At 46.4% G+C, this 17,631-nt stretch overlaps 1 protein-coding gene across 4 annotated transcripts in view; it reads left to right on the forward strand.

The window, feature by feature from the left end:
- The window catches only part of FANCA (FA complementation group A), a 1,007,136-nt gene that overhangs the window by 416,238 nt on the left and 573,267 nt on the right, over positions 1-17,631 (forward strand). For all 4 annotated transcript variants that reach the window (XM_085637706.1, XM_085637704.1, XM_085637705.1 and 1 more), the window contains exon 25: positions 4,031-4,130. In XM_085637706.1, coding sequence (XP_085493832.1) covers positions 4,031-4,130 — 100 coding nt within the window. The remainder of the gene's footprint in view (positions 1-4,030; positions 4,131-17,631) is intronic.

Genomic DNA, 17,631 nt, shown 5'->3' on the forward strand with positions numbered 1-17,631 from the left:
TTAATTCAGGAGGGCAAAACCATTACCAATACCTCCATCCGCTGTGCCCTAGATGCAGCTGACACCGCCTCCAGAGCCATTAATACCAGCATCCTCCTCCATCGCCATGCCTGGCTAAGGATCTCAGGTTTTAAACCAGAAGTACAAGCTTCCATCCTGAACCACCCCTTTGACAAGGAACATCTGTTCGGCCCAAAAGTGGATGAGGCCCTAGAAAAAATGAAAAAAGACACTGATACGGCGAAGTCTATGGGAGCCTTACAATCACACCCTCCCAGGCGCTCCTTTCGCCGCTCTTCCTTTCGGAGCACATCCAGAGGCTACTCTTCTGACACCGCTTCCACTTCATATAAAGCCCCTACCCAATCCACCTTTACAAGGGGTTACCAAAGAGGCGGCTACAGAGGCAACAATAATAAAGGCAGAGGCAAGACAAACACCGCCCGCTCTGCCTCCGCACCTGCCCAATGACTCCCCTCCACTCCCCCCAGACCATCCCACTCCGGTCGGGGGCAGACTCCAAAATTTCCTTCCTGTCTGGACTACCATCACCTCAGGCAAATGGGTAACACAAATAATTCGGTCAGGCTACTGCCTAGAACTAATATCTACCCCCCAAACATTCCACCCAGACAACGCCTAATATCACAGGAACATCTAACACTACTAAAGCAGGAGGTAATCTCCCTCCTACAAAAGGGGGCAATAGAACAGGTTCCTACTTACCAACAAAATATGGGGGTCTACTCCCTATATTTTCTCATACCAAAAAGGGACGAGACTCTACGGCCCATCCTAGACCTCAGGCCCCTAAACAGATAGATACACTCAGACCATTTTCACATGGTAACACTTCAGCAGGTACTTCCACTGCTCTCCCATAACAATTTCCTGACCACTTTAGACCTCAAAGACGCCTGTTTCCACATTCCTGTGCACAACGCTCACAGGAAGTTCCTCAGATTTGTAGTGGACGGCCAACACTACCAATTCAAAGTACTCCCGTTTGGAGTCACAACAGCACCACGAGTATTCACCAAGTACCTAGCAGTAGTGGCAGCACACCTGCGGAGACAACACATGTCTTCCCATACCTAGACGACTGGCTAATAAAAGCCAGTTCATACAACCAGTGTGTACAACACACGCACGCCACTATCCAGCTACTTCACCAACTGGGCTTCAAAGTAAACCACGCAAAGTCCCATCTCCAACCGTCCCACGTAAAACAATATCTGGGTGCCACTATAGACACCTCAAGAGCGCTAGCCTACCCCACTCCTGCCAGTATAGCAAACATTCAGGCTCTACGCGCCAAATTTCAGCCACAACACTCTCTTCCAGCTCGAGTGTTCATGCAACTAAAAGGGATGATGGCCTCTTGCATATTCATAGTACCTCACGCAAGACTCCAGATGCGTCCTCTCCAAGAGTGCTTAGCGCGCCAATGGAACCAGGCCCAGGGTCACTTAACAGATCTGGTGTTGGTAGACAGTCGTACCCATCGCTCTCTGCAGTGGTGGACCACCAAAAACCTTTCCAAAGGGCGACCGTTCCTGGACCCGGTTCCTCAGATAGTACTGACAACGGACGCATCGCTCTCCGGCTGGGGAGCTCACCTATTACATCACACCATGCATGGCAGATGGACACTTCAACAAAAGTTACTCCACATCAACCATCTGGAGTTACTAGCCATCTTTTTAGCCCTAAAATCTTTTCAGACACAGATTTCAGGCAAGGCAGTCCTAGTCCGCACAGACAACATGACAGCCATGTACTATATACAAAAACAAGGTGGCACACACTCTCCACAGCTCTCTCAGCTTGCACAGAGCATATGGAGATGGGCCATACCCCAGAAAATCTTTCTCCTAGCCCAACATGTCCCAGGAGTCCAAAACACTATGGCAGATCTGCTCAGCAGACAAACGCAACAACTCCACGAGTGGGAACTCCACCCGCAAGTTCTTCACCCGTACTTTCAAATGTGGGGGCATCCACAGATAGACCTCTTCGCCACCCACCAAAACGCCAAATGCCCAAGCTTCGCCGCCAGATATCCACACCCATTGTCCAAAGGCAATGCGATATGGATGAACTGGTCAGGCAGATTTGCATACGCTTTTCCGCCTCTCCCACTCATTCCATTAGTGGTGCGCAAACTACAACAACACTTCCTTACACTAATCTTAGTAGCTCCAACTTGGGCCAGACAACCGTGGTACACCACACTGCTGGAACTATCTGTAGTACCGCACCATAAGTTACACCTCTTTCCACACCTCTTAACCCAGAACCATGGAGAGATCAGGCACCCGGACCCAGCTCAGCTCAACCTTGCGATCTGGCTCCTGAAATCCTAGAATGCGGTTACTTAAATCTTCCCCCTGACTGCATGAACGTCATTAAAGAAGCTAGGCGACCCACCATTAGAGCGTGTTACGCAGCCAAGTGGAAACGTTTTGTTGTCTATTGTCACAACAATACCATCAATCTCCTAGATGTGTCCATTCAACACATCATAGGCTATTTACTACACCTACAAAGATGCAATCTAGCCTATACATCCATTAGACTGCACCTTGCATCCATAGCAGCTTATCTACAAAACAGGCAACATCTATCACTTTTTAGAGTACCTGCCATTAAAGCCTTCATGGAAGGCCTCAAAAGAATAATTCCCCCCAGAGTGCCACCCTCACCTGTGTGGACCCTGAATATCGTTCTCACCAGACTAATGGGGCCCCTCTTTGAACCTCTATACAAATGTGAACTTCAATTCCTAACATGGAAAACCGCCTTTCTTGTAGCCATCACTTCCCTCAGAAGGGTCAGTGAGATACAAGCACTTAACATTCAAGAACCTTTTCTCCAAATGCACCATAAAAAGGTTGTTCTCCGTACCAACCCAAAATTCCTCCCTAAAGTCATTTCTCCTTTTCACCTAAACCAAACTGTAGAACTCCCAGTATTCTTCTCGCAATCACAGACCGTTGCATAAAGAGCTCTTCACACATTAGATGTCAAACGAGCCTTACTCTACTACATCGAGAGAACACAACCTTTTCGTAAGACCAAACAACTGTTTGTCTCTTTCTCGCCACCACACAAAGGCAACCCCATCTCCAAGGCGGGTATAGCTAGGTGGATTGTCAAATGCATTCAGATTTGCTACCACAAAGCAAAACGAACGCTATCCGTTCCCCCTAAAGCCCACTCTACACGTAAAATAGGGACTTCAATGGCATTTTTAGGGAACATCCCATTAGTTGATATCTGCAGAGCAGCTACATGGTCAACACCGCACACTTTCACTAAACACTATTGTGTAGATGTGCAAACTAAGCAACAGGCTAGTGTGGGCCAGGCTGAACTCAAAACATTATTTCAAACGACTGCAACAGATACGGGTGGTCTCCGCTAAGGATGGGTACTGCTATATAATCTATGCACAGTGTGTAATCTGCAGCTCATATGCCTCGAACGGCAAATGCTACTTACCAGTATGCATCTGTTCTTGGCATGTAGAGCTGCAGATCTACTCACGCCCACCCGCCTCCCCGGCTAGCTTTATCTGTTCCAGTTTATCTTATTTAGATACAACACACATGGGCATCTTCACTGTTATTACTACGCTCCATCTTTCCCTGCTGGCGAAAAACAGTCTGAGGATGGAGCCGAAGCCCATGCGCAATACGATCCAAAGGAGGAGTCACATACCTCGTGACGTCCAAAGAATTTCCAAGAGGAAAAACAACTGCAAACATCCGGGCCCAACACCAGATGGCGATCTATGCACAGTGTGTAGATCTGCAGCTCTACATGCCAAGAACAGATGCATACAGTTAAGTAGCATTTGCCTTACTGCATGTTTTGGCATGTCTTTTGCTGCAGATACCTCTCAGTGCCCTTGATATTCACCTCTGCATGATACAGGAACATATCCTTGTAATCTTAACAGCAATTTAACATTATAGCTCAATGTATTTACTGATCCATAACTTAATTTCTCTTTTTGGCTCCACAGTCAGGGTCTCTGGCCAGCTTTATTTGTAAAGATGCTTTGCGGCCATCGACTGGTCCTGACTGCTATTCTGCTGAGGTACATGCAGCTGGTCCATCAACAGGTGAGTGATTTGAACACAGCATAGATTGATACAAAGGTAAATTTTGTTAATACCCTGTGTACCACGTGGCTCGAGGCCTTCGCCCTCTTAACTCAAGGGGTTCCATTATAACTAGGGCATGAGGTATTTACTGTACACTGTAATGTTAATGTTACCAGTACTCAAATTGAGTCGCACTCTCAAATTAGGACCAGAATTTCATATATTGACACTTCGATGGTGGAAATAGCATGGAAAATGCCCCTGATGCGGTTCGGTCCCCCGGACCTTGCTCACAGGCTGACTATCACAGTCGTCTTACAATGTTTATATCCATTTTACATATTTTTCGATTTCTCCACTCCTTCCTATACATGGGAGTTGTAGTTTTTAGGTCAAGCCAATGGCAGCGCGCATGCGCTGCATAGGAAATATACCTCTTGGAATCACTTCAGCTTGTGTAGACGCTCGTGCGTGTGGTGCTCACACGCAATTGGCCTTTGCGTCTGGCTTTAGTACGCAATTGGCCAAAGGCGTGTGGAGGTCCCAGCTTCTTGTGAAATGTTTACTCCCAGAGCGGTTTGCTCTCGGGAGCCAGCAGCGGGCCGCAGGGGCCATCTGTTTTTAATTAGCGTGCCTGTGCTCGTTTAATAATATTGTGGACATACTTTAGCAGCGCTGCACCCGGTATACTAGCGCAGCGCTGGTTTTACTTTCATTGTTGTCTCTTCCCACGCTCCTCCGCCCCATTGTCTCTGCTCTTTCTCCCTCCCCCTCCCATCCAATCATTAAAGTGCTCCATTTTGCGCCTGCCTCATAGCAGAGCCGGGCGGATGGAGACAGAAGGATGTGCTGTTAGTTTACACTCCTTACTTAAAAAGAGGGAGAGATTCTGTGTAGAAATATCCGCCCCATCATTTTTTATTTACACAAAGGCAATTTCAGTGTAATTGCATACTTTAATATACTTTGGGAGATGGGTCTATAGCGTATGTGTTGCAGCAGGTTGTAAACAAGCATTTGCAATCTCTCAGTGAGTGGCGAAGGTACAACGGTGAGTGACCCTGTCCAGTTGACACCGGCCTGTCTTCCGTAGCCAGAAGGTGTCGGGTGTGGGACACTGCACCAACCTCGGGCCAAAGTTTGGTGACAATTGCGTGATTTCGTGGCACTTTGAAACCAGCATTAGAACTCGGCTCTCTTGCACCAAGAGCAACTTTGTCCCTCTCAAGATTATTCCTTAGTCTGGAGCCCAATATTACACCAACTGTAGCAATTTCGCTGCACCTGAAGCTTCACTTATTGTGAATAACATTTCTGTGGGTTATGAAAAATGAATAACAGTAGCTTTTTTACTTCGCAAGGTTTATCGGCGAACACGTCACACACTCCATGATTTATCATGTTAACTTTTATTTGGACAGCGCTTTTTCCGTGATGCGCAAGCGCTACGGTCTGTAAATATGACATTGCAGGGTTGTGGATCGCAGGGGCAGATTGAGACAACGGCTCTATACGTTGCCTTCCACCTCCTGCATTGAATGGGTTCAAAATTCCCCAGATGGCTTGTGTGCTTATGTGCGCCATTGTATGAAACTGAATTTGTCTTGGTTACAGTTCCAGCTTGCTAGACAGTTTTCACTGCACGCTTTTGACGTGTCTGTGTTATGCGAGGTGCTGAATCTGCATGCAGCTGACTTTTCGAAGGGGAATACTACTGGTGAAATGACATTTCGAAATTACGCTGTTAGTCACTAATGCCAAACCCAACATATTACCTGAATCAATTTTAATTTTTGCCATAATAAATTATTAGATGTCCCCAATGTTATATGCAAGCACTTGCATCTTGTAGAAACCAATGGCGACGAGTCTGCTGGCGAAAAAATAGGGGGGCGGGCGGGAATGTTTGGAAGTGAATTTCAGGGGGCACAGTCTCGTGAAGGTTAATTCCTCATTTGCTAATGTAGTTAACACAGAATGAATGCACTGGTATGTTTATCTGCTGTACCAGGAATATATGTCAATGATTCATATTTACTGGTGCCCTCTCCTTTTGTCCAAGCTATTTTAATATTAATCAACTTTAATTTCTCCCTTCACCTCTAATGAAATACCCCACCTTCCCTTCTCCTAACCACAGATCTTCACCTTCCAAAGGCGGGAATGTATGTATTTTTCTTAAATTGGTACTGTTTTTCCTCAATATTTGCCCTAATAACTTCGCTTAAAAGCCAGCTTTAGGGCAATTGACTGCCCAGAGTTCAAGGCGACTCGGGCCAAAGCCTCCATCTGCATTTAAAAACACAGACAGGGGCAGCTTGGGTCGCACATGATCAGGACGGATGGCACGGGATGTTTTGGTACTTCAGTAATCTGCATACCCAGCAGGCAGCCAGGGCTGCCTTCATGGACGCCCCCGCAGGGGTAGGTACTCTTATAATAAGGGTATAAGTGCAACCATCTTCTATGAAGACAAAGAGAGGCAACAGAACCGTCCTTAGCAGTGAAACTGCATATATGGATGTTTTAAAGCAGAAGCGGCCCTTTGAGCTAGGAGGTGGTCTTGAAACAATATCGACTGACAGAGTGTCAAGTCAAAACCACTTTATTCGATTATTAAAAATCATAAAAGTATGCTATACAGATACAAGATATAAAAAACAAATAATAACAAATATACATATAAGAATATACAATTTCAAATTATAAAGTTAAAATTCAAAGTTTACCATAACCGTTTAGACAATTAGTACAGATTCAAATTTCAGCTATTAGAGGGGATCAACATCATGTACAGTTTTTAGTCTGGCCTTCCTCTCTCTGACAGCTGCTACTAAAAAACTGGCAACACAGAACATAATTAATGGAGACTCTAACAAGTGAAAAAGTAGAAAGTAAAGTCTCAGGGAGCAGGTAGGCAACTCCCCTCCACCCCCCCCCCCCCCCACCCACTCCCACACATACGCACAGTAGCTTCTGACAGGTAATGTTGCAGTGTTTACTGTGGGGATAGCTTTGTTCTTTTCAGAGGATAATGTAAGCAAAAACAGAAAGAGAGGCCGGAAGCAGTCGGTACACAGAGGTTTTTTAGGTCAAGCCTGGCGGCACCGTGCATGCGCTGCTTGCTCTGCGAGGCATGCTGTAGTAGGGTATGCTGTGGAAGCCTCGCACACTCTCCTCCCATATTTTTCATTGGTTGATGACATTGTCCTTGGTAAATGCTGGCTTCTGATTGATTATGAGGCTTGTGAGTCCCTCCTTGTTACCGCCTTGTCGCCGTTTGTTACCTCCCATGAGGACTGGATCTTTTACTTGTGGCGTTACACGGTCTCCTTCATAAGTCGGTAATCACTTTTTTCTTTAATGATCTTCCCTATTTCACCCACGTCATCCCAGCAGGCCCACTGGTTTTACTAATGTATATATTTAAATTATAGCACGTCCGCTTCAACTACGGCGGGTACACTTATTTATTTATTTTATTAATAGTGCAGGCCGCTTTCATTAGGGCCAAGCAAGAGGGGGGGGGCGCACAACGCGCGGCACTGGGGGGCATGCCAAACATGCAGCACTGCTAGTTCCACTCTCCCACTGAAGAAGGAAAAAAAGTGTTTGCAATGTAATAGGACTCGCATTTACGTGCATTCAAGCTATTGCCATTGTAAATGCCTTTTAGAAACCAAAACATAAATAAAAGCATTGTCATTTACAATGCCAATAGCTCAAACTCTCGTAAATGCAAGACCTATTGCATTGCAAATGCTTGTTTTTACTGTGCCCATGAGTGCACTGTGTGATTAAACAAATTATTAAGTCAAATAAATTATGTGATTAAGTGCAAAATAGTGTGTGACCTTACAGGTAAAATGTGGCAAATACAAACGCAATTAAAAATATGCAGCATTTTTTTGTGCCATGTCAACTGATCATAAAACTATTATATTTCTTGACCTTTATTCGGTCGGTTTTAAACCACAATATTTTACTAATATGTCCAGCCACAATTCATTTGTATATTCATTGAGGATTACCACCTTTGGTTTTGGTGCATAATTATTCGAACGGGGGGCATGGCAGTCCTTTTGCCGATTAGCCCCCGCTATGGATGCTGGTTCTTGTGGTGGCAGAGAAACATCCAATGGCTTTGCTAGTTAACATTTCACTATTTCAAGGTCATGAATGTGCCCTATTTTTAACATTGCAAGTTGATTCAAGGATATATTCATCAGGTTGTTTTTAACTATATTTCATACCTTCCGGCACATTAACTTTTATCTGTCTGATCGCAGATCATAATTTCCTACGAGTACATTTACTTAGAATTATCTCGAAATTATGCTGATTTTGCCTGGTTTTATAGCATTATGTCCATCTTCAATGCTGGTTGATGGCCTTCACAGGTCTCTGATGGGTTGTTTTTGCAGATCACAGTAATTCCATCTATTAAATTTCTTGATTTGGTCTATTGCCTAAAACTTCAATTGGTGCCAGTCAATTTGATGATACTGCTCCATATGTTTGGCCACTGCGTTACTTCTACCTTTGTTACTTGTGGCTCTCACATGTTCCAGGATTCGCTTACAGAGTTCGCAAATTGTGCTCCCAATATATTTCAATCCACACGGACATTCTATTACGTAAATTATGTATTTGCTCTAGGATGTAATATTTTGCTTGATTTTCAATATTTGTTTCTTTGCTGTGGTGAAGTCTTGTGTATTGATTCCAATTCTACAGGCTTTGCATTGTTTGCATTTCCAGAATCCTGGGTGTGTCATCCAGTTTGTTCTGGTTGATTTAATTGACTGTGCACTAGTTTGTTTTTAATGTTTTTGCTCTCCTGAACGTGATGTTTGGGTGATTGGCAACACTATTGGTGACTGTTGGGTCTAATTTGAGTAGACCCCATTTTTTTCTTTGAAGTACCTGATTAGCTTCTGCAGAGAATCCTATGTTGATTACATGTCTCGGGTATTTTCTAATTAGAAAATGTTTTTTGGTTTCAGTGCTGTGCCTTTCCAGTTCTTTTTCCTGAGAAAAATTTCTTATTATACCGAGGAATTCCCCATCGGGGATGCTCCATTTTAAACTGTGTTGGTGGAAATTATTAGCATGTAGCACTAAGTTAGTCATGGTTATCTTTCGATGTAAGGTTTTTTAATAATGTTTTCATCTATATAGATCTTTGTCTAAGAATACCACTCTGAACTCACTGATTTTATACGTGGATTTAAGATTCACAGTGTTATTGAGAATGGTGTAATATTTTTCAAATGTGTGATTAGGTGTATGGTCAAATGAGTTACTGTGTGAGTCAGTGGGTGTGTGTGTTAGTGGCTCTGTGGATGAGTAAGTGGGTATGTGAGTTGTATCAGTGTCTGAGTGGGTGTATGAGAGGTTGTGTGAGTGCTACTGTGGATGATGTCATCAATGATGTCACTGACCACGTCATGAGGGATGTTAATATGTGAGGACATAAGCAGTGAATTACGGGGCATACGTTATAGTTAGCTCAAGTAACTATAACTCCTGCATTTGTATGGTTTTGTGCGTGTAAAATATGAGCCTAACTATAACATCCCTGTAACCTTTGTTTTTTTAATGTTTTTTAAAAAAAAATCCATTTCCTAACTATAACGTCCCTGTAACCTTTGGTTTTTCAGTGAAAATATATACATATGTGTGTGTGTGTTTTTTTACACAGTGGCGGTCACCACTGTGTAGTTCTATTTAGGTCAGAGTTTACATAGGAAGAGCAATTTTTTTGTTTTTCAAATACCTTTTACTCTATTTGACGAATCGTCACAACACTTTCTAAAAAAAAAAATGTTCACCCACCTTAGATCATGCCTGAAAGTTTCAGGGTGATCTGTAAAGCACAACCTACTAAAATGTGGGGTTCCCAAAATGTTTTTTCCCTAGGGGATTTTAGACAACGCTGCAGCCAAAACTTCTGAACAGAATCACACCAAGTTTTGCTTTGGCATTGATGACATCACTGATTATCTCAAATGAAATAATAGATGACACCATCCACCATACTAATGACAAATGCAATCTACCAATCAGTACAGCATTTGAAGTATGTAAATAAATACTAAATTGCGGGGAATCATGTTAAACATTAATTGGATAAACAAATGTGCTTATATAAAATAATTAGACCATAGTCCATTTCCTCTAGACACACAAACCTCTTTAGGTGCCCAAGCCCCTACTACTCACAGCCTTCACCCAGACCAAATATCTTCATGCACAGCCCACTCCCTCCAGACACTCAAACCTCATTAGACGTTCAAATTCCTGCGATGTCCAGCCTTCTCTCTGGCCCAAGCTCTGTACTGAGAGCCCACTCCCTCCAGGCACCCAAGTACTATTAGGTGGCCAAGCCCCTACTACGCGTAGCCTATGTCCTCTGCACAGCTCTTCATAGAGACCCCCCTACTTACACACACTCAAACTCTCTTAGGTTGAAGAGGCTCTACTATGCACAGCCTTTTTTCTCTTGACAACTCGCCTCGGAGAACCGATGCCCTCTACACATGCAAGCCCTTTTAGAAGGCCAAGCATTGTGCAAAAGCTTTCAATCATAAGCAATACAGAAGCTGTAGAAATTTTCCTCTAGATATAACTCACTAAATATTTTTTAGTGTAAGAAGCAGACAGCAAACCTTCAAACTCCTTGAATAATGCCTTCCGTTATGTCATCAATAATGTCACTGAACATGTCATGAATGATGTAATATCATAAGCAGTGTAAAGTGGATGTGCAAGTTATAGTTAGCTCAGTAAAGTATAGCTGAATATGAATAGCAGTAGTATTAATAATATTTATTCGGTTCATAATAATACCATAAAAGTACATCATTTATTATTAGCATCATACATATTATTGCTATATTAAATGTATAATAATCAGTAACATTTTAAAGATGGAGAAACCTATTCACATTAATATCTTCCATAATAAAAACAATCCGTGCAAGAGTCGGAATTAGTTAATACACATTATGTACATAATAAAACCAAGCACAGTGAATGGCAATACACAATCTATCTAGGAGTCACCAGAGAATGTAACATTTAACCTGTAAATGAGAAGAGCCTCATTCTTATAACTCATTTCAGGGTCCAACCCACACCTAAGGGGTGAAACATAAATTCTGAAAGGCACACCATGGCATGCTCTTGCATCTAAGACGCCATGCGTGTAAAAAATATCTTGATAGAGCAAAAATCAGCCATACAGTTGTATCACTTCTGAAAATCCTAACGGTGGGCCCCCTTTGTCTTACAGACAGAATGCGACAAATTGGAACCAACCAAGATCTCCTATTCGCAGCAATAACTGGGACAAAGGAATAGAAAATGCTCCTCTGTTTTAGGGCTATCTGGACAGAATGGACATATGGCCGAGATGTTTTGGCCATTCCATCTACAGCAAAAGAAGTTAAGTGGCAAAATGCTGCATCTAATTTGTAGGTTTAAGGATTTCGCTTGCGGGGGTTCAATCTGGTTCAGGAACTCCTCACAATGCGGGTTATCTTTGAAATCCCCAAACCTGCCAGTTAAATCCCCCACAGTGTTCGGGTTCAACCATTGGGCACAGATATAGTGCCAATATCTCTGTTTAAAATACATCGAAGTATTTTTCCTGATGCAGCGAGGATTGGTCTTCAGCTCACTCATGCAGTATTAAATAGCCAGGTTTTAACGTGTTGTAACCAGGCGATATTCCCTTTAGTGTCCGATGCTATTAGTTCTAGAAATGATTCTCTCGTGGGGAGTGGTGTATTGTTATTCCAGACACGTGTCCAGTAGGCTAGAGGTTCTGAACACTGCCACGTGTGCTATGTTACCGAGACCTGGATCCAGACAAATAGGTGTTAAGGGCTCACTGCTTGGTAAGCCCAGAATTGATCTCTTAAAGATATGTTCTGTTTTCTCTATGGGCTGTAAGTTCTGGTAACCCCAGATCTCAGCCCTGTATAAAGCGGCACTTACTCCCTTTGCCCAATAGATATGAATAGCAGGGGTAACTGGTAACTGGATTTCAGCTTCTTAAACAGGGCAGAGCTAACATGCAGAACGGTAAGCTGGAAATTGGAAATATGTGAGGACCATGCCATTGTATGAGTAAATCTGACCTGCTAAATAAACAAATTTATATTATAGAGTTTCCCAGCTTCACTTTACCCTTAAAACATTTATGGGGATTAAACGCCATACATTTTGCCATACATTTTGTCTTGTTAACATTGACTTCAAGACCGCAATCATCACATGCAGCTGAAAACCTTTGTTGTCCGCAAACATTAACTGGGCTACCAGTTATCTCAGGAGGGTCCCCATTAAAGTTATATAGGGACTCTAGTAGCCCATTAATGTATGAGGTGAACAGAGTTGGGGCCAACCTTAAGGCATTCAGTAAGTTTGCCATTTTTCCTATTTTTTTTTGTGGAACCTGATAATCGTTTGAAGGAGGTAGACTAGACACCTAGCTGTGTTAGAACTCCCCACATTTTCCCCCTGGGGATTAGGTGAAAGTTAGCACCCAAGTCCACGAATACGACGTACACGTGTTCCTTTTTAATCACCACGTACTCCCATAGAATTATTAAATATCTAAATAGCTGGTCAATTGTCCCAGTATTCTCTCCAAAACCAGCCTGAAGGGACGAGAGAATCTAATTTTTCCTAATCCAGACATGTAATCTCCCCAATAAGTGCCTGCAGAACAATTTTTGCGAGAGATCTATCAGGCTAATTGGCCTATAATTAACAGAATTATTATTGTCTCCCCTTTTATACATTGGGACCACCTCTTCCCCTAGCCAAGAGTCTAGTGTACCACTGTAGATAGAATTAAAACAGCGATTTAAGAATGACACTCCATACATCCACTTCAGAGAGGAAGAAGGCCCCAGGGATTTTAACTAAACCAGGGGCTTTCCCTCTCTGTAGTGCCTCGAGGGCTAGCCTGGTATCCTCAAGGCTGAAGTCAATAGTGTCAGTGTCCCAGGATTCAATATTTAAGTAAACACATAGTAAGTTATCAGTTTTCAGTACCATTTAGGTCTCGCCAGCATAAAGTGTACTAAAATGGTTTATCCATGTCATTAGTTGAATGTGAATGACCTGTCTCTAGTTACCCTTAGCCACGATGTGGCAGAACAACTTGCTATTCTTGGTTTTAGGCCGCTGAAGTTAAATCTCTCCAATGTCCTTCTTCCTGTTTTCTTTTTGCTAGATTTTGGACCTTGTTGTAATGATAGCTTTTTGGTGCCACAGGTGCTTGGTGTCCGATTTTAATAGCTCCCATTAGTTCTTTCCTTGCTGCTTTACAAAACTCATTAACCTCACCTATGTTGTTATTATAGTTAACAGAGCACTTCACTTTAAAAAAAAAAAGAAGTTTTTTTACGTTCATCAATTAACTTGATATAACTACTTATGGTGAAATGCGCCTCTCTTCCTTGTGTGTTCATATCGGAGTGCTTTTGTTACTTTTGTATATATCTGAGAAATAATATTTTCATTACTCTCTATCTTGGGCCATTTAATCATTCTCCTATTGTTATTTGTGACAATTGGGTAGACCGACTCTTCCGCTGATTTACAGTCAGAGAGAGAAAACATATGATCCAGTTCTAACGCCAGGGCATTATGGTCAATGTTGTCTCTTTCAGTTATCTCCATGACACTCAGGAATTGCCAAGAAGGTAAATCCAATAAAATGTAATCAATTCTGGAACTGCAATTGGCCTTCTTGAATGTATGTATCTGGAAGAGACACGTTAGTGATAGATTCCTTACCTTAGAATATCCCCAGGCGTCAGACTGGATCCGGAAAAGTTTTTCGTCAGCAGTACCCCTGCGCGTCGGTAGGTGGCGTCGTGCGGCTCCGCGTCCATCGCTGGCGTCGTAAGCGCCGAGATGACGTCACGGAGACTACTTAGGCGCCACCAATGCGCGCTGACGTCAGTTCTTTCTTTTTCCGCTCCAGTAAGCGTAGATCCGGTTAGAGCACGTACCTTAGTCACTTTTTGACTATCTTTTTGAGACTATTGTCTCCTGTAAGTTTGAGTCTACCCTAGTGCATGTAGGGATGCCTGGTTTTAAGTCTTGTGGGGCCTGCCGTCGCAATATGTCGGTGGCGGACCCCCACGACGTCTGTCTCTACTGCCTGGAGAGCGACCACGACTCCCGGGCCTGTATGGACTGTTTAGCCATGGCCCTGAAGGCCTTGAGGGAGCGGTGCCTGAAGCTGTTTGAGGTCCGGCACTCGTCTCTGCACCTTTCACGGTCCTGGGGCCGCTCCAGAGAACGCTCACGGGGCCACCATCATCGCTTCTCGGGCTCCAAGTCTTCACCCTCTGATTCGGGTAAGAACCGACACAAAAAGAAGTCGAAGAAGCGTTGTCGCTCTCCGACGTTCCCCCGTCGGTCCCCGGATGCGGACAAGGGGGACAGGGGTTCTGCCCCTGCGGCTCCTTCGGAGCCCGGGAGTCCCGCGGTCTACCCACCTTACCTGGGTCCGTCGACGACTCCCTCACAGGTGCAAGAATTTCTTGCTACCTTGGACCGCCTGTTTAGGCCTCGGGCTCCCGCCGGCGCACCCTTGGGCCCCGCGGTCCCGTGTCAGGATCCTGTCGGGCCGTCAGCGCCACCAGCGGCTCCGGCCCCGGCGCCGCAGGATCCAGCGCCGCTGGCTCCGGCCACAACGCCACAAGGTCCCGCGCTGCTGGCTCCGGCCCCAGCGCCGCACTCGGCTCCGCCTCCGGTGCCGCAGTGGATGCCATTTCCGCCCCTGCCCAGGTTCTCGGACAATTTTGTCCCTACCTGGGATCCGCATTGGGACACGGCGCCGGTTCGGCCCCGTCCGGCGCCGTTTGTTCCTTTCCCGGTCCCTGCCGCCACAGTCTGTCCCACATATGGCGGAGGTGGAGGATGACTGGGAGGGGTCAGAGGACCCTCTTGCTCGTCAGTGTGACTCCGAGCAGGACTGGGCGGACGAGTTAGAGGAGGCCGGCGGCCTTGATCTCTCCTCTGACCCGGGGTTTGACTCTTCTCCACCTACCATGAAGGAGGGCGCTTCGTACATGATGGTGCTTCGTCGGGCCACTGAGGTCCTCCACCTTGATCTCCCTACGGTGGCCCTAAAGACTAATCTCTTCACTGAGGTGCTCCAGACGGCGTACCCTTGGTCGGAGCCCCTGCTGCCATTTAACGACGCCCTCACTGACGTCTTACTGGGCACTTGGTCGCGGCCAGCCACGGGGGCCCCGGTGGATAAGAATGTCGCCAGGCGTCATCGCCCAGTGCGGGGTGACCCTGCCTTTCTGACCACTTATCCTATGTCCGAGAGACTGGTCATGCAAGCTTTGACGTCCCAGAGTACGTTTCCCACGGCTCCGCCAGATAAGGACTCTAAGCAGCTGGAGCAGTTCGGCAAGTGGCTGTTCTCTTCAGCCAGCTTAGGGCTGCGGTCGGTGAACACCGCATGCCTCTTGGGCCGCTATTCCCACGCGGTGTGGGATGCCGTTGCACAAGTGTTGCCTCAGTGTCCTGAAGAGGCCCAAGCTGTGCTGTCTCAAGCTGTTGCCTAGGGTAAGGATGCGGCAAAGTTCGCCATTCGGTGTGGTTTGGACACCGCGGACTCACTAGGTAGAGCCATTTCTACAACTGTGGCGCTTCGTCGCCACGCCTGGTTGAAATCTACCAGGTTCTCGCCAGATGTACAAAGCTCACTCATGGACATCCCCTTTGATGGCACCCGCCTTTTTGGTGATAAGGCCGACTTGCGGGCTACGGTGAAGTCCTTCGGTCTTTCCACGAAAAGCCCAGCCATTCCTGGTTTTCGTTCCTTTCGTGGCCACGGCAGGTGCACCCAGGCATGTTCCTTCAGCAAGCCTGTGCAGAACCAGCCTCAGCGCGGCCACCGACGCGGCTTCCGCAGGGGCGGGTCTGGAAATCAGCGTGGGGGTCAGTCCACCTACGCCCCCACTGCTTCTACCGCCGAACCTTCCTAATCCGAGCTTTGTGGAACACCCCACGCCAGTGGGTGGCAGGATCCGCCATCACCTCCCCCACTGGCCCGCTATCACATCGGACAAGTGGGTGCTGCACATCATCCACAAGGGTTACTCCCTTCCCTTTCAGTCCACCCCTCCAGCCATGCCACCTCAGTACCACTGCATGTCGGGGGAACACTTGGCAACTATCCAGCAGGAAGTTACGACCCTCTTGGCCAAGGGGGCCATCGAGTGCGTTCCTGGGCCGGAAGTAGGGAGTGGTTGTTATTCCCACTACTTTCTGGTCCCCAAGAAGGACAAAGGGGGTCTGCGTCCCATCTTGGACCTCCGGAACGTCAACCGCTTCCTCCTGAAGGAGAAGTTCAAATTGCTGACTCTGGCTCAGGTCTTGGCTGCTCTCGACCCTAGAGACTGGATGGTAGCGTTGGACTTGCAGGACGCATATTTTCACATCCCCGTCCTGCCGGCCCACCGGCGTTACCTCAGGTTCACGGTAGGCCCGGGGCATTTTCAGTTTGCCGTGCTCCCCTTCAGCCTTACCAGCGCCCCTCGGGTGTTCACGAAAGTGATGGCGGTGGTCGCAGCTCATCTGCGCAGGTCAGGGGTGGCAGTCTTCCCCTACCTCGACCACTGGTTGTTGAAGGCGGGCTCGCCCCAGGCAGTCGTCTCCCACCTTCAATCTATGGCCGGCCTCCTGCATTTGCAAGGGTTCTCCATCAACCTGCCGAAGTCGCACCTGAGTCCCTCTCAGCATCTCCCCTTCATCGGAGCGGTTCTGGATTCAACGCGGTTTCGGGTTTATCCTCCCGAGCAGCGAGTCCGGGATATTCAGGCTATGATTCCAATCTTTCAGCCTCTATCCCGGGTGTTCAGTCAGGATGACCCGCCGGCTCCTGGGCCTGATGGCCTCCTGCATCCTGCTAGTGCAACATGCCAGATGGCATATGCGGGCTCTGCAGTGGGACCTGAAGTTCCAGTGGGCGCAGCATCAGGGCAACCTGTCCGATCATGTCCAGATCTCGGAGGGCACTGCATGACAATTGCAGTGATGGCTCAGAAATCGCGATTGGGTCAATGACAGATCCCTCTTCCTTCCCCAACCGGAGCACTCAGTGGTGACGGATGCGTCCCTCCTGGGATGGGGAGGCCACTTGGGAGAGGCGGAGATCAGAGGACTCTGGTCTCTGGAGGAGTCCCGGCTCCATATCAACCTTTTGGAAATTGGACGATCCGACTTGCACTGAAGGCATTCCTTCTCTTTGTCCGGGGAAGTGTGGTGCAGGTGTTCACGGACAACACCACCGCCATGTGGTATTGCAACAAACAGGGCGGGGTGGGGTTTTGGACCCTATGTCAGGAGGCTCTGCGCCTCTGGACATGGCTGGAACATGAAGGCATTACCTTGGTGGTTCAACAACTGGCAGGTTCTCTGAACGCCAGGGCGGACGAACTCAGCAGCCGGTGCTTGTTGGATCACGAATGGC

This window comes from Triturus cristatus, chromosome 12 (genome assembly GCF_964204655.1).
Source record: "Triturus cristatus chromosome 12, aTriCri1.1, whole genome shotgun sequence".
Classification (NCBI taxonomy): Eukaryota; Metazoa; Chordata; class Amphibia; order Caudata; family Salamandridae; genus Triturus; species Triturus cristatus.